Consider the following 23509-nt stretch of genomic DNA (forward strand, 5'->3'; position numbering starts at 1 on the left):
CTGCCCTCAGAGGCACATGTGAGGAGACACAGGGCCCAGTGAAGTGGCATTAGCCTTGTGTCACGCTGGCGGCCCCAGCATCAGAGCCACCAGGAAGCTTGTTGCAAATAGCTGTCCATCTTTCCCTTTGGATTCCAGCCCAGGATGCCCAGGGTCTTTTGGGTTTTTTGTTATGTTTTGTTTTGTTTTTTTTTCTTTTCTCACTTTCCTGAGTGATCCTGGTGCCCTCCATCTTGGGAGCCACACGGAAGGACAAGATAACCAGAGACCCCACGTCGTGGTCAGCAGATGTAGAGAGAGGAGGATAAGGAGAAATCCTGCCTGTTTTTGGAAAATATCTTTGCTGTTTCCAAATAGTAGCTGAGCCTAGGAGCAGAGCCTCAAACAAACAAACAAAAGTAACCAAGGCCCCAGTGCAAGGCTGAATTGCTGAGTTTTAATATGCAACACGAAGACTGCCAATCGGCCTCTCTGTGGGTGGCAGCGGGCGAGCAACAGCCGAGGACACGGGGAAGGGGCGCCTAACTGCAGGCTGCATGTGCTGGCATGGTGTGTGAGAGGTCGGGGGTCGGCGGTTGGGGTGAGGGGCTAGGTGACCTCAGGAAGGGTCTCAGAGCTCCTAGAAGGACTCTAAGGGGTGGGAGGAGTTGAGTCCTTAGGGCATAGCAGGATTGGTTCAGGGCTCCTGGAATGAGGGTAGAAAGGAACCTGGGGTGGGGGTGCGGGATCCGGGAGGGTAGGTGGGTTATTTCAATACGTCCAGGGCTCCTCAGAGCTCGAGATGGGGGTCTCAGAGGGCACGGCCTGCCCTCTGGATGCGGAGGGGTGTCACCGCATACGTGGTTGGAGGCCTCAGGGTGCAGGGGATTTTCGGGGAGACCTCAGCCGCGCAGAACTGGGACCCGGGGCGAGAAGGTGTCTCTGGGAGCTGTGGGGAGAAAGTCAAGGCCGGCAGGGGGCAGGTGCCTGGCGCGCGGAGGAGCGGTGGGGCCCGCAGGGGGTCTCCGCCGGCCCCGCCCCGGGCGAGGGGCGCGCTCAGACGGCCTTGCACTCGCTGTCCCGCCGCCGCTTCCGGCGCTCGGCGTGCTCCTGCGCCTGGCGCGCCCAGGGCAGCGGCCCGCACACGCCCACCACGCAGCAGGCGAGCCGGGGCCCCGCGTTGCCGTTCTCCACGCTGGCCGCGTTGCCGCCGCGGCCCAGGTCGTCCTCACCCGCGTGGACCACCACGGCGCGGCCCACGATCGAGTGCGGGCCGAAGAGCGAGGCGGCCAGGCCGCCGCGGTACTTCCAGAGGCGGCCGTCGCGCACGGCGAAGTTGCCGAAGTCGCCCGGGTGCTGCGGGTGCGGCACGGCCCGCGGGTTGTAGTGCGCGCCGGTGGAGTCGCAGCCCTGGCTCAGGTCCCCGAACTGGTGCACGTGGATGGCGCGGCTGGAGTTGTTGGGCTCGGCCGGGAAGCCCTCCAGGTCGAAGAAGGCCTCGAGCCGGGCGCCGGGCACCTGCTGCCGGAAGAGCACCAGGCCGCTCACCCGGGGCTGCGCCGCGTCCAGCGTGGCCGACGGCTGCACCCGGCAGGCGGCGTGGAGCGCGGCGTCCGGGCGGTCGCCCGCCGCCTGCCGCTGCGTCATCTCCTGCCAGATCGCCGTCACTTTCTCGTGCATGTCGCGGATCTGCGCCGCCGTGCTGGAGCCGGGCTCCTCCGGGTCCGGGTCGGACCAGGCGCGCGAGGCGCGGGCCGCCAGCAGCAGGTAGGCACACAGCAGCGCCGGCGCCAGCATGGCCGGAGTCGGGCACCTGCGGGCGCCCCCAGGGGTGGAGCAGAGCGAGCCTTAGTCCCTGGCAACGTGAGGACCCCCGACCCCAGGGGCTTCCTCGCCCAGCGCGCATTCCTGCCTTGGCCCCGTGCCTTTCTGGGCCTGCTATGCTCCGGGACCTGGATCAGGTGCTGTGCTTGTAAAGATGGCTTTGACACAGTCTCAAGCAACTCATGGGGATCTTTTCGAGCCGCCGGGGTGATCATGGCCCTCTCAAGTCCTGTCTGCATCACTTGGAGGAAGTCATGGGGCAATGGGGGGAGAGTCTCAGGGCACATAAGGATGACCCTTCCAGACCTCCCCCCCCCCCCATCACGCCACCCCATCCCCTGCCACCCTGGCTGAGCATCCTCCTGTACAGACCAGTTAAGACTTGCTACCCCTCATTCTCGGCCCTTAGACTAGCCGTGCCCTCTCCGAAGTGTCCTGCCCCCTCTTCTCTGCCGGGCACAGCAGACTTGAAGACAGAAACTCGGTTTTCCTCCTCATCAGCCCCAGCACCTGGGCCCACACCTGGCTGTGGGAGACATTTAATATGTGATTGTTGAATGAGGACTTCACCGAGGGACAGGCATGTCATCAAGTCATTCTAACACCATCCTGTGATTGGAGATGGATGAGCTCTGGGCTGGGGAAGGACAGAGAAAGTAGTACCCATCCTGCCAGGGGAACGCCAGGAACGCTTCCCCAGAGGAGATGACATTTGAGCTTGGTCTCCCAAGACAAGCCGTTTTTGAGCTGAACCAGACTGGAGACTCCTTTCAGGCAGGAGGCACACCCTGACCTGTTCACAGCCTGTGAAGGGACACGGCATGTCTAAGGGACGGGGGGAGATTTTGTGTGGGAGAAGTAGAGACAGACGGAGGGAGAGGAGTTGCCCAGTTGCAGCAACCCCGATGGGAACCAGTGAAGGCTTTCACCAAGGTGGAGGCAGCAATGCGGGAGGGGTATGGACTTGAGAGACATCTTGGATAGCACGGACAGTCGGGGGGGGAGAGGGGGGCACGAGCCGGCGCGATGACTGAGTAGCCAGCAGGGGAGACTGGGCTGGGCCCATGGACAGAGGCCCCGAGAGGACAGCAGGGAGGGTGAGTTCAGCCGAGCCCCCGGGGGTGAGAGTCTGGTCGGTGACGCACGTGGGGTGTTTGGTAGACATTTGGAAACACGGGTCTGGCACTTGGAAAAGGCAGCGTCACTGGGAGGGGTTTTCCGTGTCGACTGCACGTCACATTCCGGTTCATAAAAGTCACGTGCCCAGGCCTTGCCCGAGAGCTTCTGATTCAGCGGGCATGGATTATCATTTTTGTAAAGCTCCATCAGAGATTCTGGGACCCAGCCAGAGCTTGAGAGTCAAACACAGGTTCAAATCCCAGTTCTAACGTTTGCTCATGGCGATACTGTGGGGGAGTTACTGGCTCTGTCTTAGCTACCTGTAAAATAGGGTGATGTCACCACGGATCACGGCGAGGATTAAATGAGGTATTATACGGCAGGCCAGTTTCATGTTTTTAAGCGCATCCTCAGGGATCAGGTCAGCGGCACTTTCAAGGGTCTTCTCCCACCCCACAGCAGGTACCATTTTAAAAGCAAACTCTGGGGTTGAGGATTTTTTTCTTCCCGTAACCGTTACAGAAAGGCAATCTAGTATGGTGAGTACAAGAAGGGGTTCTGGAACTCACTGTCTGAAGCCTGCCTCTGCCACTTACTCTCTGAGGGTTTAGTTATTTTTATTGCAGAGTTAGGAAGAGTAACTGCCGGACTGAAAACTGGTGGGGCTCCAGCTCTTTCCTGAGCCTCAGTGTGTTTTTTGTTTTTTGTTTTTTGTTTTTATCTGCAAATGGGGATAATAATACATACCTCAGGGGCTGGCTGAGACTTCAGGGAGACAGTTCGAATCGTTAACGTTTATCGAACACGCAGAAGCGCTGTTAAAAAGCACTTTGGATATGTTAATTCGTATAAGTCTTCCAGGAACTCTATGGGGTAGGTGTCACTGTTATCCCCATTCCAAAGGGCAGGAAACTGAGGCACAGAGAAGCAAGTGTCTCGCCCGAAGTTACACAATGAATAGCTGAGGGCAAGATTTAAAAGTGTGTGGTCCAAGCCAAGGTTTAGCCACTACACCGAATGGCTCTCAAGTCGAAGGCACTTAGCATAGAGCCTGGTTGGTAGAAAGTTCCTAGTATATGGCGACTCGTAGCGACCAGAGGGAAGCTGCTGATAGAAGTTTCGGGACAGGGGCACCTGGGTGGCTCACTAGGTTCGGCATCCAGCTCTCAGTTTCAACTCAGGTCATGATCTCACAGTTTGTGGCACCGAGTTCCTTGTCGGGATCTGTACTGACAGCGTGGAGCCTGCTTGGGATTCTCTCTCTTCCTCTCTCTCTCCCTCCCCTGCTCATCATGCTCGCTCTCTCTCTCTCTCTCTCTCCCTCCCTCTCTCAAAAATAAGTAAACATTAAAAAAAAAAAAAAGAAGTTGTTTCAGGACAATCAGGTGAGAGATGCTATTGAAGCCATGACAGGAGGACATGATGCCCGGGAAGCGCTCCCAGGAGGAGTGGCGGGAAGGTAGGAGAAGCCCAGAAAGTGAGGTCCAGGGAACCACCACCTCAGACACGGCCTGGTAAGGGGTTACCGCCCTGGAGCCCCAGGGAGCAGGAGCGGAAGTGGGGGACCGTCCCAGGCCTCAGCCTCAAGCTGTCCACCATCAGCAATGATGGGGCTCCCCCAGCCCCGCTGGCCGTCCTGCCCCCCAGGACGGCTCTGCCAGTTGGAAAACTCTTCCTTAAAAACAGAACAAAAACAGATGGGCGCGGGGTGTGTCGATGAAGCTTTTTTTCAGAATTGGCTGGGTAATAATTAACATTTTAAGGAGATTCTTTTCTCTTGAGAGAAAAAACATATCTTCCTCCACCTCAGGTGAGCCGGGACTCCTTGGTTCTCAACCTGGACTTCTACGTCCTGAGGCCGGTCCCCGGGAGGCTCCCCTTTCTCACACACACACCGTGTCCCCCTGAGATCGAGCTGTGAAGGACCAAGTGGTTTCGGGGGGCCCTGCTATGTGCCTGGTCTGGAAGGGAAGACAGGTCATTGGAGAAAGAGGTCAAAGGAAGCCACCAGGCCTGTGCCTCCTTCCTGGGTCTGGATCTGGGAAGACGGTGGCCCTTCTGACCTCTTCCCCGTGTTCCCGTCCCTCGGCCCACTCCCAGAAGGAGCCCTGGACGTGAGCCTGAACCGGCCAGGAGCCCCCCCTCTGTGCCTCCGCCAACCGAGCAGGTGGTTCTGCAGGAGGAGGTCCTGGGAGAGGCGGCCTTCCTCACTCGGGATCACTCCTGACCCTAAAGTCCACTGGGACTGGCCTCCGCGGTGCAAAGGACAACAGTTCCTTTCTCCCCGGAGGCCTCCCTCACCCCTTCCCCACCTCCCCGCTCGTCCCCTCCCCAGCAGCCAGGTTCTGTCATTAGATGATCAGTCGCTTTCCCAAGAAGCGCCCCCCCCATGCCCCGCCCCAGTTTCAGACTCTTAAAAAAACGCGCTCTGGGAAGAAGGAAACGAACTCCAACTTGGCACCCACCTTTCCCGCTCTTCCAAGAGAGCTTTCCTCCTGAGAAGCGGGGAGCTGCACCCAGCGTTCGCAGGAATGCAGGCTGGCTCCTGAGGCCGGGCTGTTTGCGGGCAGCGAGGGGAAGCCGGCCCAGGGGAGTGGTCACGGCGGGGAAGGAAAGAAGGCCATTGGACTGACTTCGCGACGGAATGTAGGCCAGGTCCCTCGTCCGATTGCCTCACCTCCTCCTCTGACTCCACCCGCCTCCGTCTCCACCTCCGCCCTCCCCAGCCCCCGGGCTCCCTGGCCTGTTGTTCCTTCCTGTGACTCCACTGAGTGGCGCCCAGACGGAGCCAGTGACCTTCAGCCGGCAGCAGGGGGATAAGAAGTAGACAGAAAGCAGCCTGTTTGGAGAGATGTACAATGGTCTCTTTCTTGAGCGGCCTTTAGCTCTTCCCTGATTTCCTCAGCTGTTGACTTATTTTTGCTCGATGCTACCAAGAAGGGAATGGGCCCCTTGCAGATACACGTGGTGTTTTCGTCCCAGAGCCTTTGAGAGGTGAGAGGCAGGAGGGGGGGGGGGGGCATGCACTCCGGCTGCCCAGGCCCCGCTGTGTCACATCCTGACTTTGCTCCCGGACCAGCTCCCCCAGGACCTCCCTTTCATCATCTGTAAAATGGGGATATGATGTCAACCCGGCGGCTGGCACACAATCAAACTCCTCAGCAATCATCATCACTGTTGTCGCTTTATTATTAAAGTTCTCGAGGAGTCTTTGGAGAGTATGCGGCCCAGGGCACCACGAGCCTTTTCCACATCCCCCCCTCCCCCAGTGGCCTTCCTTCCTTTGCTGCCATCATCTTTTCTCAATCACAGCAGCACTTTCCTGAAATAGCAGCTTTTCTCTCCCAGAAAAGCCCACATGGGAGAAGGCAGTCCTGTCTGCCTGCTTGTCCGCCCTCCAGCCTTCTTTCCTTCAACAAATGTTCTGTGGGTGCTCACTCCATGCTGGGTGCCCAAACCTGCAGGAGCCCCTGCCCTCTGGGGGTTTGTAGTCTGGGAGGGAACAGTGGTGTCGACAGATCCATCCAGTACAGAGTGAGGAGTGAGGCTGCAAAGGGACGGGCAGGGCCCCTAGAGACCCAAATACTAGTCCTGGCAGCCGGAAAGCTTGTTCAAAATCTTAGATTCTGGGCCCCACCCGAGGCTGAGTGAATCAATTGCCAGCTTCCTAGAACTGTTTGTTTGTTTGCTTGTTTTTTCAAGGTGGTCATTCTGGCGGGCAGCCAGCTCTGGGATCTTCTGTTTGCCCCCACCCTTCCTTTGGCAATGGCACCTCAGTTTTCTGCATTTTCATTCCATGCAGGTGGAATTGACTTCATCCCTCACTCCAGAGGTGGGCTTGTGACTCATCAAAACATTGCATTGGTTCCAGGATAATTCACGCAGAGCCAGTGAAATGTAATGCCACTTCTGCCGGGACTTTTAGAAAGACTGGAGTTCTAGCCACCCCCTGGCCCCCACTGGGGGAGAACCCAGCTGAAGACTGGGCCAATGTGGAGGGCAGTGGAATAAAAGGTGAGTGAAATCGTGACTCAGGGGCAGAGTTTGCACCCCTGGATCTAGCCGTACCTGAAGCTCTGTTTTTTTACGTCAGTCAATACGTTCTCATTTTGCTCAAGTTGTCTGGGTTGGGTTTTCCGAACTGGCAACTGAACACTTTGCGGAACACTTTCTCATACGGTATTTTATGTAACGTTTGTATTCGTGGTGTGGGATGGGCGTTAGCTTGCCCACTTGGTAGATAAGGAAAATGAGGTGCGGAAAGAATCCGGAAGGGGCCTGAGGTTGCAGAGCCTAGAAACTGGCAAAGTCGAGAGCTCAACTCAAGACTCTGATCCCTAAAGCCTGCCTCCTTAATCGTTACACTTTACTACCTCGCAGGCTGAGAGATGAAAGAAAGAGACAACAGGTGAGCCGGCCCCCCACGGCTGTCTCCTCGCATCAGTGACTGCCTTGCAGCCAGACGCTGAACTGCTGACCTCTCTTTCTTTTCACGTCGGTTAATGTCTAATACAACAACCGAAAAAATCAAGGGAGTGTTGTAAAAGCAGCAGTATTAGAAAATGCAGTCCGAGGTACTCCTGTCTGTGTAGAAGAGATCTCTGCTAGAGAACTTTGAACTTCTTTTGTGCAGGGACACCGATTATAGTTTCCTTTTCATTGTGTTCAGAAAACGCATAGAACAAAATTCCACCAGGAAATAAAGCGGTTCCCACGAGGAGAAAACTTTTCGAAGCAGTGATTAGGGTCTCCAGGTGGCGTCCCTAAAAGGCCAGATTCTGTGTGATGATAGTTTAACCCAACCCGAGTACTTTAGACACGCCTGAGAAGACTCCCAACTGTGTCTTGCCGCCTCAGGTTGGCCCAGACACCCCAGAGGGAGGGAAACGGAGTCAGGGAACGACAGGGTCTAAGTTTGGATCTGGGTCATTTTGTCCAAACACATCAGGGTAATACAGGGGCAAGGAGGTCCTTGTTAGTAAGGTTGGGCAAAGAAGCATCATTCTTAGTGATAGCAATAAACTAATAGCATCTAGCATTTATTAAAGTGGCTCTTGTGTGCCGGGCACTTGTTAAACAATTTGTGTGCACCTTTGCGTCCCCGTGAATAGTGAAAGGGCGGGCCTACGCCGCCGGCTGACTCCATCTTGTTCTGTGTCCTTCACCTAGACCACGCCTCCTCCCCTTGAGTAACCTCCCGCTCACCTGTTCAAACTTCCTGATCAAAACACGCCCAGCGACCTGCGTAACAGGACTCCGACCCTTCCCCAGCCAATCGGCCGAGGCCACGCCCCTTCCCCAGCCAATGGCTGAGGCCACAGCCATTACCTCACCAACTGCCCCTAGACCCCTATAAAACCTTTGTGCTTTTGAAACTCGCTCTCTCTCCCCGGTATCTCACCGCTGCGTTGGTGCAGGTAGGGGATTGAGCTCGAGCTAGCTCGAATAAGGGCTCTTTTGCTTTTGCATCGGACTCGGCTCCCTGGTGGTCTTTGGGGATCAGGAATTCTGGGCATAAGAAATAGCCCCGCTCCTCAGTGAAGAAGGGAGATTGCATTCTGGGTCCGTGGAGCATTCTGGCAAGTTTCCTCTTCCCTGTGAACGCGTCACCCTTCCGCTCACAGGTCAGGACAATGTGTGCGAATCAGAAGGTAATGAAAGCCAGTCAGAACCAGGACCTTCTCAACTAATTACACTTGGCTGGCCATGTGATGAGAATGACCAATGACAGGACACGACAGCGGTGCCTTTTCCGACCAGAAGGCTAGGGTGTGCGAAGGAAGTTACTCTCAGGAAAGCACCAGAGTGAGACCCTTCCAGGCGAAGCTCTGCACGGGCCCTGACCCTGCCTCCGGTTCCCCTTCCTGCCCATATCTGCGAGAGGAAACAGGTCATTCCTGCTTTACCTACCGTCTGAAAACAAGATAGCAGCGTGAATAACCAAAAAGCACATCGGGCGTGGTGCCTCTTTCCTCAAAATAATCGCACAGTGTATTCCTCTTGGGAAAAGGGAAGCATTTTCAGCTTACTTTCTCGTCATACTTTAAAAAAAAAACTTGCCAAGAGCAACAGCCACACCTGCCCCTCCCTCTTCTTGCTCCCCCCCCCCCCCCCCCCCCCCCACTGTAGAAGCTGGAAAGTCAGACACTTGCTTTCACCCAGGGGCACTCATGGGACCCAGTAATCCGGCAGTGAGATCCAGAACCTGATGTCGCTTTGGGGAAGGCAGAATTTTAAAAGGGGCAGAAATGGTTGGTGCCGCCTCTTTGCTCTTGCTCTTGCCTTGAACGTGGGTGCGACGTCTAACGACACCGCAGCTACGTTGGAACTGCGTGTCGGCAAGAGTGAGAACAGAAGCCAACAGAGGGGAAAGATGGAAAGAATCTAGGTCCTCAGAAACCTCATTGAAAACGTGGTGAAAAAAAGAAAAAAACCTAAATGAAACCCAGTGCCCCACTGAGCACCTTAACCAACACCCGTGCAACTCTAGTCTTCTTGTTCTAGGAGAAAAGAAACCTCAAATACGTTCTCCTGTTAGTGAGATTCTGTTATTTGCAGCCAAATTCATGCCCAACTGATATGGTTAGATGCCAGACCCTTCGGTGGGCATCATGACTAGGAACTTGTAGAAATCAGAGCCTTCCTTCAAGCAGCCTGTAGTCTATTCGGAGAGACCTATATATGAGAGACCAAAGCATATTCCTATAGGGAGGATATGGTCACTCACATATTTTACAGATAAGGAAATAGACTCACAGGAGTTAACTGACTTGTCCAGTGTCATACCTGTAGGTACAGAGGAGGGACTCATGACCAGGTGGCTGAGCTGTCAGGCTCTTGACCTTGTACCTCACCAGTTTTGAGGCTCTGTTCACCATCTCTTTACTTTTCCCATGCTGTCACACACACACACACACACACACACACACACACACACACACACACCCCCTGCAACCTCACCCTGAAGAAGCAATACTGTCCTCACTCAAGACCCTAGAATGACCAAACTAACAGAAAAGATGGGCAGAAAAACTCCTCAGGAACTTATGCAAAAAGCACAAACGTCGTGACATGTAGAGAGTGAAATCTAGAGACAAAGGCGATAGAATATTCTCTACTGCTAGGGTTATGGAAAATTGTTGCTGGAAGCAGCTATAGAGAAAAGAGAGGTCCTCTGACTCAGCTTCTGTCCTAGAAGAGAAATTAGAAAATCTACATGCTAACAGGATTCAAAAAGCCTTAGAATCAAGGCCCGGGAACGAAAATAGGGAAGCAGCCATGTGATTCATTCAGAAAACAAATCCAATATGGTTCTGGCCCTTCTTAAGTGATGGTTCCAAAGGGAGTGGGTTGGAACCCCCATCAGAGCTTCCAAATCACTGTCGCCCACCAGGCCCACTGATGGGGGCAGCAGCATCTGGAAGATTGGGACAGTTAGAGTAGTTAATAAATTGAATTAATTTTGGAGCAATCTAATAAAGTCATGAACCTCCTCATAGTGCTTCTGGGCCCTGGCCCAGATGTACAGGGCACCACCTTGCCCTCTCTGGAAAGAACAGGAAAGATAAAGTCGGGTCTTAATGACATTCTGCTCACAATGGAGAGGTGAAAGGATCTACTGGTGGCTCCAACCAGGGACCAAGACATGGAACTTTTTGAGTGTTTCCCTCAACTTTTGTCCATCACGGTGTAAGAAGGTTTTCACGTTGGTCTTTGTCCACAAAACGTACATCAAATATAGGAGTTTATCTCTCATTGGCCTATTTCCCTCAAAAGCCAAGGCAAAAGAGATGGGATCTAACTATTGGTTCAGCTATTTTATTTTACTTATGGAGACATGCTTAATAATCAGAGCATTGTTCTAGTTGGGTTTTATCTATCCGAATAAAGTTGTCTTTTCATTTGTGAGCATATATTCATTATATAATCACTAGTATAGACTTGAAATTGCTTTTGCAGCTGAGAGCAGCTATTTGTAAAAGAAAATGGCTATGCATAGCCTGAAACCAGCCTCCCTTTTCTTAATTCTAACCCTCAAAGTTAGATCATCTCAAACGGAACTTGAATATTTACTGTAGCAGGAATTGAAAATTCCTGTGGGGGCCAGACAGGTTATACAATGAATAAAATAGGCCAAGTGCATGCCCTTTCCTTTTTGCCTTTAAACACACAGCCTTCTTATTTACCTCGTGTCTTCATATTGTAGTGGAGATCTTTATCTGAAGAAATATTTGCAGCTCGTTGAAAAATAGCAATCCAGCCCCCGGTGCGTGGGCAGAACGCAAGATGCCAAGTCTGTTGGGGGCAGGGGCAGCCCAGCCATGTGCTGCCATATTGGAATGCAGCCCATTACCGCCAGATCTTCCACTCCTCAAGAGACGCCAGAGATTCAGATTTCCACGTGATACCTCTCATTTTTTAGAAAGTAGTTAAGGGGCACCTGGGTGACTCAGTCGCTTAAGCATCTGACTTCGACTCGGGTCATGATCTCACCGTTCGTGAGTTCGAGCCCCACATCAGGCTCTGTGCTGACAGCTCATAGCCTGGAGCGTGCTTCAGATTCTGTGTCTCCCTCTCTCTCTCTACCCCACCGCCCCCCTCACACTCTGTGGCCCCCTCTCTCTCTAAAACAAATAAACATTAAAATTTTTTTAATTAAAAAAAATTAAGAAGTAGTTCATTAGGATTATTTGCTGCCTACAAGAGTTACATATGAAATATAAAGACACAGATAGGTTGGCAGTAAAAGGATGGAAAAAAGATATACCATGTGAACAGTAAGCATAAAATGAGCATGGTTGTCTTAATAGCAGATACGGTAGATGTCAAGGCAAAGACTGTTGCCATGGTCACAGAAATTGAACAGCTCATGATGATAAAGGCACATTTATCAGAAAGACAATAATCCTCAGTGTTTATCTCTCTAATAGCAAAGCCTTGAAATACATTAGGCAAAAACTTACAAAGCTAAAGAGAGAAATAAATCCACATAGTTGTATATTTTTAACATACTCTCTTACTAGTTGATAGAAGAAATAGTATTTAGATTATCTGAACATTATCAACCAACATGACTGAAATGATATTTTCCCAAGAATTCAGAATAAGTGTTCTTTTCAAGTTTACACGAAATGTTCACCAAGATAGACCATGTCCTAGTCTGTCTTGTTTCATTAAATTTGAAAAGGTTAAGGCTTTACAGACTATGTTATCTGGTTGCAATGAAGTAAGAAATGGAAATCAGTAACACTGAGAGATCTAGAAAATCCCCAAATGCATGGAAATTAAATCATGCACACTAAATAATCTGTGAGTCAAAGAACCCATAAGAGAAATTAGAAAAGATTTCTGAGTGAGTCATAATGAAAGGAACATACCAAAATTTGTGGGATGTAGCCAAAGCAGTTTTGAGAGGAAAATGTATAATTTTAAATGCCTAGAAAAATACAAAGGTTTAAATGTTATGAAGCTATAAAAGTAGCAGCAAATTAAACCCAATGTATATAGAAGGAAAGAAATAGGAACGTAAATCAATGGAATTCAGAACAGATAAACATTACAGAAAGTTAAAAAAGCCAAAAGTAGCTTCTTTGAAGATTATACAATTGATAAAGCTCTAGCAAGACTAATTAAAAGAGAGAGAAATCTGAATTACCATTGTGAGAAATAGAAAAGGCATATCACTTCATGTCCTATAGCTAACAAAAGGATAAGGAAATATTTTGAACAAATTTATGGTTATAAATGCAATATAGCCCCATATATTTAAAGTCTATTTCCTAATTAAAAATTTTTTTTCCCACAAAGAAAAGTATAGTCCACATGGATTCACTGGTGAATTCTACCAAACGCTTATCAAATATTTGAGAAGTTACACCAAACTTACACAAACTCTTGCAGAGAAGAAAGGAGAAAATTCTTCTCACTTCATTTTATGAGGCTCGCATAACCCTGAAACCAAAATCTTGATAGACCAATATCCCTCATGGGCCTGAGAAAAATAATAGCAAAAGAAATCCAGAAAATATATGTGGAAAATATATCATGGCCAAGTACAATTTATCTCAGAAATGCAAGATTGGTTTAACATTTGAAGACTCACGGATGCAATTCACCACATTAACAGAATAAAGAAGAAAAATATTTTATTTTCGTGATAAAAAACTGTTAGCAAACTAGAAATAGAGGGGACCTTCCTCGATTTTATTAAAGGCAGCTATGAAAAACTTACGGGTACTAGCATACTTACTGGAGAAATCTTGACCGCTTTCCACTTAGATAGGGAACAAGGCAAGGATATTTGCTTTCTCCACCTCCATTCAACATTGTAGTAGAAGTCTAGCCAGGGCAATATGACAAGAAAAAAAACATAATAAAAAAGCATGGATATTGAGAGAGAAGAAAGTAAACATACAAACGTCACGACTATCTACATAGGAAAGTCGAAGGGCTATTAAAAAAACACTACTATGAATAACAAGAGAACTTAAGGTCATGTAATACAAAGTCAGAAAATAAAAATCAGTTGGAACTTTATATACTAGCAACAAACAATTGAAAATAGAATCGATACTATTTATAACAGCACCAAAGAAGAAAATACTTAGCGATAAATTTGGGAAAGAATTTAAGACCTCTGTACTTAACATGTACAAAATGCACACAAATGCAAAATATTTCTGAGAGATATTAACGTAGATGTAAAAGCGGGTATTCCATATTCACGAATGATAAGATTCAGTATTGTCAAGATGTCCATTATCTGACTGTAATTCTAGTCAAAATCTCAGCAGACTTATTTGTAGAAATTGAAGAAGTGGCTTCACATCGTACGTAGAAAAGCAAAGGATCTATGGGGCGCCTGGGTGGCTCAGTCGGTTAAGCGTCCGACTTCGGCTCAGGTCATGATCTCACAGTCTGTGGGTTCGAGCCCCGCATCGGGCTCTGTGCTGACAGCTCAGAACCTGGAGCCTGTTTCATATTCTGTGTCTCCCTCTCTCTCTCTGACCCACCCCTGTTCATGCTCTGTCTCTCTCTGTCTCAAAAATCAATAAACGTTAAAAAAAAAAAAAGAAAAGCAAAGGATCTAGAATTGCTAAAATAATTCTGAAAAAAAAAGTTCACAGACTAATACTACCTGACTATTGTAAGACTTTAGGAGGTAAATCTTTGTGACCCTCAAGAGGGTAACGATTGCTTAATAGAAGGACGACAAGCAGAAGCCATAAGAGAAGAAATGGACAAACGGACTTCATCTTAAGTAAAAATGACACCCCTGTGAAACTGAAAAAACAAATCACAGCCTGGGAGAAAATATTCCTAATACCTAGATCTACCAAAGGATTTGTATCCAGAATATATAAAGAACTCTCAGAACATAAGAAGAAAAAGAAAGATGACCCAATTTTAAAAACAGATCAAAGAATTTAACCAGTGGCTTCACAAAAGAAGATATATAAATATAAGTGTCTTTATTGGTCATCATGAAAATGCAAAACAAAATCACGATCGAATGCCCCTTGATCAGTGTGCCTGCTAAAAATAAAAAGACTGACAATGTAAACGTTGGTGAAGATGTAGATTAACTAAAACTTACATTTTGGTGGGAGTATAAAACAGTACAACCACTTTGGAAAACTGCAAGTTTCATATAGGGTTAAATACATATTTAACATGTGATCTGATTTTTTCCCCTAGATATTTACTCAAGGGAAACAAAAATGGATGCCTATACAAAGACACAAGAGTATATGTAAGAGCTTTAATTGTAAGTTCTACTGGAAACATCACAAATGTTCATCAGCAGGTGAATAGATCATTTGTGTTATATTTCCACAGTTGAATGTTGTTCAGAAATAAGAAGCTGTTGGCACATACAACAATGTGGGTGGACCTCAACACTATTTAACCCTGAGTGACAGAAGCCAGACACAAAATAGTGCATACTGTATGATTCTGTTCACATGAAGTCCTGGAACAGCTCAACTAATCTATTATCGTAAAAGTCAGAATCGTGAAGGGGTTAGGGTACAGGGGCATTGGATATGAGTGTGTTAGACTTGGCTGCAGAGGGACTTGAGAAGTTTCTCTAGGGTGATGAGGTGTTCTATATACAGAATATTGAATATGGGATGCTTACGTGAGGGTTTCCATTTGCCAAAGATCATGCATTTTATTGCTTGTAAGTTATACTTTAATAAATTTGGAAAGCAGAAACGTTTGCAAATGGCCTGATAACAAGCTTGGCAGCTGTTGGGCTGACCTCATTGGTGTGAGGATCGCCTCAAGTTCAAAGTCTTTCCAGGCAGAGTCATTCAAATGGAACTTTGTATGATACGTTGTTGGTCCTTAAAATTCAGTCTTGCAGCGTTTGAGATCAGACCTCTAATGAGCCGGCATTCTAGAGTAAAAAGAGAAGACTTCATTGCGGGGCTGGGTGTCTTGTTGAGGCATAAAAACAACTGAGGCTAGCTGGACCCGCTCTCCCTGAGACCTTAGGAGAGGTGAGAGCACTGCTCTTGACCTCATGCTGACTGAGTTGGCACCCCTCCCAGCATCTGCCCACTCTGAACCCTGGGGTTCTCACACGTAAGAACAGAGACAGGAATTGTGTGAGGATTAAAGGAGATATGGATGTAAAAGTAATAAGAGAGTGTGTGGCATATGGTAACCACATTATGTAATTTTATCACTTGTTTTTGAGGACGTCTCATTTTCTGCACTGAGCTAGGAAATAGACGAAGATATTAGGGTGGAGTTAGGAGACGGTTGTGAATATAAAATTAATTTTTTTTTAAATTTTTTTTTCAACGTTTTTTATTTATTTTTGGGACAGAGAGAGACAGAGCATGAACGGGGGAGGGGCAGAGAGAGAGGGAGACACAGAATCGGAAACAGGCTCCAGGCTCCGAGCCATCAGCCCAGAGCCTGACGCGGGGCTCGAACTCACGGACCGCGAGATCGTGACCTGGCTGAAGTCGGACACTTAACCGACTGCGCCACCCAGGCGCCCCTAAAATTAATTTTTTTATATAGTCATGGGTGACTGTCTCCTCTTTAAGACTCAAGAGACAGGCACTATGTGTTTCTTGTATTAACTGGATCTCCTTACATTGCACAAATGCAACTCATGTCAAATTCAGTAATTGGGGTTTTATTTGTTCATGTAACTAAAAACCCCAGGAGCTTACATTCCAGTAGCTCTGCAACCCCTGATAATTCCAACAGAGTCCCAGGTTGAGTCTCACAGAACCTATTTGGGTCATGTTTGCCCATCAGAACCAACTACTGAGGACGGAATACGAGATTGTGTCATAGACCCATCCCTCTAGCCAGGAGTTGGGCCAGCACACCAGAACCACACGGGGAGAGAGGGAAAGACAGGGTTCCCCAAAGGAAAACACAGGTGCCTCTCTGTCCTGTCCTGGCTCTGTCCGTCTGGCAGGCGGTTCCTGGTACAACTTGTTCTCCCCTGGTTCTCCACTGAATACCATGGGGCTTTATGCGTTAGCAGATTAGCATTCTGGGGAGGAATTAACTCTTGCGAAGCTACCTATACATCATGTGATCCTGTTATCACTTTTCACATCCATTCCCAGTGAGGCACCGGTTCTTGAAATTCCTAAGAACATTAGCTCCACACTGAAAAAAATTAAAAAAAAAAAAAAAAAAAAAAAAAAAGACTATTTCCAATAAGCAACCATGATTTTGCTTTGTTATTAAACAGACTTTGGAATCTTTTTCTTTCCACTTAAACAGAGTTTGGGTTGACTTTAGCACGCTCTAGTAGAGTGAAGGTGACTCAGTTGGGAGGAAAAGAAGGGAGGAATTGTGTTTTTTTTCTTCAAATATTCCGTTTTTACAAGTAGACTGTTTGGTCCCTTGGGAAACTTTAATTGCTTCCTGTTATGAGACCAGTCAAATAGGATGAATGAATTAGACCATTCAGTTGGAACCATAAATGTTAGCTGAATGGACAAGAAAACAAGCCCTCCTTTTTTAAGTAGCAGCCAGACAGTGTTGAAACCAACGTTGGCAGTAAGCTGGTAGAATCATCGTCGTCATTTTGTACTTTGGGGTTTTCTGCATTCACAGATGATGCAACATGTGTGTAGAGCCCACTTTGGTTCCCTGGGCTGATCGATCCCTGCGTTTCCTTTCCTTTTGTTCAGGTATCCAGCTCTACCCCACAAGATGCAGGGGCTCAGCAGGGAAAGTTTCTGATTAGTCTAGTTTAACTGGCACACAGGGTTCCCCAAGGAAGGCCAAGCGGAGGGATGGAATAATCTGGGTCCCTGAGGCTATGATGGTTCTGCACCTGTGTCTTTTTTACCTCTGGATTTCCCCCTCTGTGTGATTTGTTACGTAAATTAGCGCAAGCCAGGGGTTCCTTTTATTTGGAGCCCAAACTAGCACAGCCATACCCTGCAAGGAAGTGGCCTTTTATGCAGGCGGTGTTCAGCAAAAAATGTTTCTTCCCTTATCTCCTCTGGGCACCAGAACTCAGACTGCAATTTGCAATTAGCTCAACCCAAGAGTGACTGCCAAGGACGGCTTTTGGCTGCAACTAATGGAAAATATGATAAAAAGTTGTTGAAACACTTAGATGTTTGTCACATAGAACACAAAGTCTAGAGCCGGCAGGGTGGCTCCTTTATGCCGTCAGGGCGCAGGGCTTTCCCGCGTGTAGACTTCTGACCTCACGCCTGTTGCCGCGTGGCTGCGCTGTGGCTTTTGCACATCTGGATGTTGACTCTGATTTCAGGCAGGAAGAAGAAAGGGGAGGAGTAGCAGCCCCCTACTTCCCAGGCTTCTTTGGCTTATGTCTCGTGGCCCCGGGGCATCCCTCGAAGCTTCAGAATTTGGCAGAGCAAGTGCTCTCAGCCGAACGTGTTGCTACCCTAACAAAATTGAGTTTTCCTTATTAAGAAGGAAGGGAGGATGCGTACTAGGTAGGCAGCTAGCCCTGTCTGCCACACGGGTCCAGGTATTTATCTTTAGTTCTTTACGGCACTAAGGAAGTTCTGTAATGTAGGATTTTTCTAAAGACAGCGAGAAGGTCAGATGAGAAGGGTTCGTCTCGGTCCGTGGAATTCACTGCTGCTGGTTACCTTGAGCGTGAATAGAGGCTGCCCACTAGAAACTTGGGTTCCTTCTCGCAGTTGCTGTCACTGGGCAGCTGGGGCTGCCACGAAGCTGGATGTCTGAGCCTCGGGTGCTCAGGGCATGGCCACAGCTTCCCTGAGCTCAGAATTCCTGGAGCAGCACCAAATGCCATTGGTCAAAGCATTCGGGTGGCCAAACTCAGATTAGGTGGAAGGGTGTGTGTAAACATACGAGGGGAGCTGTTAATGGCTTTGAATTCCACGAGGAGGGGAAGGGAAGGGGCTGAACAAACCTTGCCTGTCTCATGACTTGCCTCCTAGCCAGCACCAGCGCCCGGCCCTCACCCCCACCCCCACCCCCGTCACGTTTATTTAGGAGACAGCCTTGACGCAGGAGGCAGGCCGTGTGGCGAAATAGGGTTGCGTGCAATTTTGGAGTCTGGCTCAGAGTCAGAGAGACTCAATAATACACTTATTCCCACTCCGTTATTCCACATGTGTTTTTAATCATCCATCCTGCGGAATGAAGGCAAAGCCTGCTCTTGAGCATTTGGAGAAAAGCTAGAGGGATGGTCTCACTCTGCTCTGGCCAAGGCTGACCTCGTGGCCACGTGCAAGAGCACCTTATCCAAGCAAAACGTGTTGATTATTTTTAGCATAACTTAAGCCCCGGGAGACTAATGAGGTGCTAACAGTGTGTGTTAATTATGTGATTTTCATTGTCTTCATTAAAGTTAAGATTCTCAATCCTGTTTGCCACCTGAAATCCCAGAGGGGCCCCATCACTCTTCTGACCCTGGCATCTTTTCGCTTCCTGCGGTTCACACACAATCACGTAAACATATTGTGTTCCCCCCGCGGAGAATCCGATGAGCGCGGCTCACACACCCGGAAGACCTCGGATACCCCCGTTCTAATCCCTGTCCGTTTTTCATCTCCATTGCTGGTTGTTCGATCTTACAGTAAGCTCATGGTGCAGGAAGCGAGCGACATTAGCTCATTTTTGATCATCTAAAATTGACTGCCCTTCAACTCACAGAAAACTGCCAGAGAAGCTGAAAACCAGGAAGAGGAGAAACACAAAAATCAGCTTTCGTTGCTTTTCCCGGCATTTTAATTAACCAAGGAATTGCGTCGCATACACACGACTCTGATTATTTTAAACTCCTGCAATATACGGTATACCTCTGTCCCGAGTGACAATACATCCCACCCAGAATAATCTTTTCTCAGGAAGAGATAATCACCTATCCCAGACTCATTTGAAGCAGCAATCAACATCCCTTTCATGACTTTGTCTGCAATGCTGATGTTCTGGAGAAGCTTTATTTGGCAATGGTGTTAGGGGCCTTATTGCGAGTCCAGGAGGTAATGGGGTTCCGGATTTCAGTTGAGGGCGTCTTAATGATGGCCTCATCAGGGTGTGTGAAGTTGTAATGAAAATAGCAGGCGAACCTGAGTGGCAAATAGTACATTATGAGTCTTCCTAGTAATTAGGGTTGTCTAAAAATGGAAGGGGCTGTCACATGAGGTGGTGAGCTCCCCATCACCGAAGCAGGGATGTCTAAGCAGAGGCCCTTGTCAAGTGGGGGTTAGGCTCCATACTCTTTTGCGCCCCTTCCAGCTTTCGTCTGCATTCTCTGATTGTTCTAAGCCCACACACAGAGCAGGAGTGTTGACTTTGGGAATTTGAAAGTTGGGTTCCATAGCGGGGTGTGATAAAGCAGAAAGTCAGGCACGCCTGGGCTCCAGTCTCTGCTCGGAACTTTGTTAGCACTAGGTGACCATGAGCAGGTGACTTAACTCTCTGTGCCCTGTAAAATGAAAATTGAAATATATCGCTTCTAGGGCTGTTGTAAGTGTTACAAATAATACACGTAAAATACGAGGCCCAAGGTAAGCACTCAATAAATCTCAGCTCTAGTTTACTCTGTGGAGCCTACTTCTTTCGCTTTTTTATTCACTCTCTACTTCAACGATAGTCTTGATTTGTAAAGGCAAAAGAAATGGAGGGCTCACAGATACTGGAGAAAGGTCGTGCTAGCAGCTGGACTCGTTGCCCAAAGAAGGCGGAGCAAATTTTCGTGATAAGCCCCCAGGTAGATTCTCCTGAGCAGGCAGAATCCTGCAGCACTGCCCTCTTCCTGGGAAAGAATATTGATGGCGTCGAGTGCCTGTCACATACTAGACATGCCCATATTTTATCTTAGTTATACCACTGCCATATCAATTCTGAAAGGCAGGTCTGATCATCCCCATTCTACAGAGGAGAAAACTGAGGCTCACAGACATCATGTGCCTGACCCAAGGACATATGGCCGTTTCCCAGATCCACCTCACCTACCCCATTACCAGGCCTCCCGAGCATTCTGCTGCGTCCTCCATTCACGGCGCAGAGTAAATCCAGAGGTCCAGTTGCCCTCCGGAAAAGATACTCCCACCTGCTGGAATATGGGAGATTTAACCCAACCAACGGGCGCCTGGGAAGCTAGTGTTTGGAGAACTGAGATAGGACCTTAGTTTGTAGATTCTGAGCTAACTGTGATCTGCCACTAACTTATGCTTTACTTATTTATCTTGCACTTTGTAGAGGGTGTGCATATATCCGCTGCATCTTCATAGCCTCTCTTGGCCACAGGCTTCGACATTTTAAAGTACAAAAAGGCATGGGGCGCCTGGGTGGCTCAGTCGGTTAAGCGTCCGACTTCGGCTCAGGTCATGATCTCGCGGTCCGTGAGTTCGAGCTCTGCGTCGGGCTCTGTGCTGACAGCTCAGAGCCTGGAGCCTGTTTCAGATTCTGTGACTCCCTCTCTCTCTGACCCTCCCCCGTTCATGCTCTGTCTCTCTGTCTCAAAAATAAATAAATGTTAAAAAAAATTAAAAAAATAAATGAATAAAGTACAAAAAGGCATACAAGGCAAACTCACCCTTGCGCCCTGTTTCCCAGATACCCAGTTCTCCTCCCCAGAGACGATGAGTTTACCTGTTTCTATGTGCAGTCTCCCAGAGGTCTTTTTGGTTTCTTCAAAAATTGAAGTTCACATATAGCTATTTTAAAGTGCACAATTCACTGGCATCTAGCGTATTCATAATGTTGTACAGCCACCACCTCTCTCTAGTTTCCAAACTTTTTCATCAACCCAGAAAAAAAGACCACAAAAAATCACCGTTAAGTAACAATTAGTCCCCATTTTCCCCTACCCGCATTCCTTTGTAACCACTAAAGTGCTTTCCATCGCTATGGATTTGCCTCCATGTGTGATACATCATATAAAAGGAATCACACACAGAATATATGACCTTTTCTTTTGGGCTTTTTTTCACTTAGCATAATGTTGTCGAGGTTTTGGCATGTATCTGTTCTTTATTCCTTTTTACGGCTAAATAGCATTCTATTGTACACACATACCACAGTTATTTATTCATTCATCCGTTGATGGACATTTGGGTTGGTTTTTTTTTTAATTTTTTTTTAAATGTTTATTTATTTTTTTTGAGAGAGAGAGACAGAGTGTGAGCAGGGGAGGGGCAGAGAGAGAGAGGGAGACACAGAATCCGAAGCAGGCTCCGGGCTCTGGGCTGTCGGTACAGAGTCCGACGAGGGGCTCGAACCCACAAGCTGTGAGATCATGACCTGAGCCGAAGTCAGACGCTTAACTGACTGAGCCACCCGGGCGCCCCTGGGTTGTTTTTATCTACTGGTTATTATGATTAATGCTGCTACAAATACTTGTGTACGAGTTTCTGTATGGACGTATGTCTTCATTCCTCTTGGGTATATACCTGGGAGTAGAATTGCTGGGTCATATGGTAATTCTGTACTTACATATTGAAGAATCAGAGGTTTTTAACGTGTAGTGTCCCCCGTTGTTATACAGTTGCTAGCACACGAGGCACATTGTGCTCCCGCTTGCTTTATTTACTTGACAGTAGGTGGTGGAGATCTTTTCAGTGATATGCTAATAAATGTTTAGCACCAGCGCTTATGGGGTAAAGAGGGCTTTGATGGGGTAGCATGTACAGATTCCCATGACATAACTGCCGCCATAGCCAATGTCAAGCTGTGTGAGGTCACTGACTGCAGAATTAGGAACACAGGCTAATAATCCGCCCTTACGAACTGGTCCAAGCTACCTCCAACACACAACTGGATCGTTCCATATCAGAGCATGAAGAACTGCCTCATTCCCTTTTATGACTGCATAGCATGTCATTTTAGGATGCACCATAATTTTTTAACCAGTCCCTCGTGGTAGACATTTAGGTTGTTTCCAGTCTTTTACTTTCATAAACCTGGTTTTAATGGATAACCTTGTGTGTGTGTCATTTTTGCTCATGTGCAAATATAGCCGTAGACATGGTTCCATGACTTCATGAGATTCACTGTGGGAAGAAATTCTCAAAAGGCAATTTATTCCTTCATTGGACAGTTATGGTGTTAGGAAGAATTCTGTGCAAAGAAACTGTCTGGTTTTGCCCCAGTTTCCTTGTGAATAAAATGGATGCAAATTAACCCTCCACTTGCCAGCATTAAAAAATTAATGTCAAACTTTGAGATGAAATTTTAAAGCACTTTTTTCTTCTTGGAGGCGGGAATTTGTGTTAACACAGAGTAACGTGGTTCACACTTGGCGACCTAAAGAGCTCTCACAAGTAGGTTGATGAGAAAAACATCCATTCCCTGGACATTGTGACCCTGCTCTACAGCCTGGTACACATGTGATTTGTAGCAAAAGGATCCATTCAGCTGGTTAAGAATAGGATAGTTGAAGACTTTAGCCCAGTTCGTACTTAGATTTTTTGACCAACGGACTATAGAAAAATGTTTTTCAACCATGGATGCACTTTTGAATCATCTGGGTGGCTTTTAAAACCTTGATGCCCAGGCTACAGCCCTTGCCAATCAAATCAGGCTCTGTGGTCAGAGGACACGGGCATCTGAGTCTCTCAAAGCTCCCTTGGTGATTCCACTGTTCAGCCACGACCGTGAAAAGACTAGAAGAAGGGAATCAAATTAGGGAAATAGGAAAACACATTGGTATTAGTTAGGATTCCCCAGACAAGAACCAATGGGATATGTATACACATAGAAGGAAATTTATTTTAAGTAATTGGCTCATGTGATTACAGAGGTGACAAAATTTGTGGGATGGGACTGCAGGCTGGAGACCAGGGAAGAGCCAATGCTGTGGTCCAAGTCTAAATACCACCTGCTGATGAAGTCCCTCTTGCTTGGAGGGGTGTCTTTGGTGGATGAGGCCCACCTACTTTAGGGAAGGTGACCTGCTTTACTCAAGGTCCACTGGTTTCAATGTTAGTCCCATCCACAAACACTGTCACAGAAACATCCAGAATAATGTTGGGACCACGTATTTGGCCACTCTGGTCCCGCCAAGCTGACACATATAATTAACCATCAGTTTCACAGTTGTTTGGGGTTACTCAAAAACGTCATCTTGAGGATGGAGAGACAGGAGTTTAGT

General features: G+C 48.0%; 1 protein-coding gene across 1 annotated transcript; it reads right to left on the reverse strand.

The window, feature by feature from the left end:
* Positions 1-416: 416 nt before the first annotated feature.
* Positions 417-5578, reverse strand: SOD3 (superoxide dismutase 3). Its single transcript, XM_042984847.1, has 2 exons — positions 5388-5578; positions 417-1792 (listed from the first exon to the last, which is right to left on the reverse strand). Exon 2 carries the CDS (start codon positions 1774-1776, stop codon positions 1036-1038), a length of 741 nt encoding a protein of 246 aa, XP_042840781.1. The 5' UTR covers positions 1777-1792; positions 5388-5578; the 3' UTR covers positions 417-1035.
* Between the last annotated feature and the right edge of the window lie 17931 nt (positions 5579-23509).

This window comes from Panthera tigris, chromosome B1, assembly GCF_018350195.1.
Source record: "Panthera tigris isolate Pti1 chromosome B1, P.tigris_Pti1_mat1.1, whole genome shotgun sequence".
Lineage (NCBI taxonomy): Eukaryota > Metazoa > Chordata > Mammalia > Carnivora > Felidae > Panthera > Panthera tigris.

What these genes read in the sequence shown, in the direction of transcription:
- SOD3 (XM_042984847.1), bottom strand. Translation starts at nt 1,776, where the DNA reads ATGCTGGCGCCGGCGCTGCTGTGTGCCTACCTGCTGCTGGCGGCCCGC.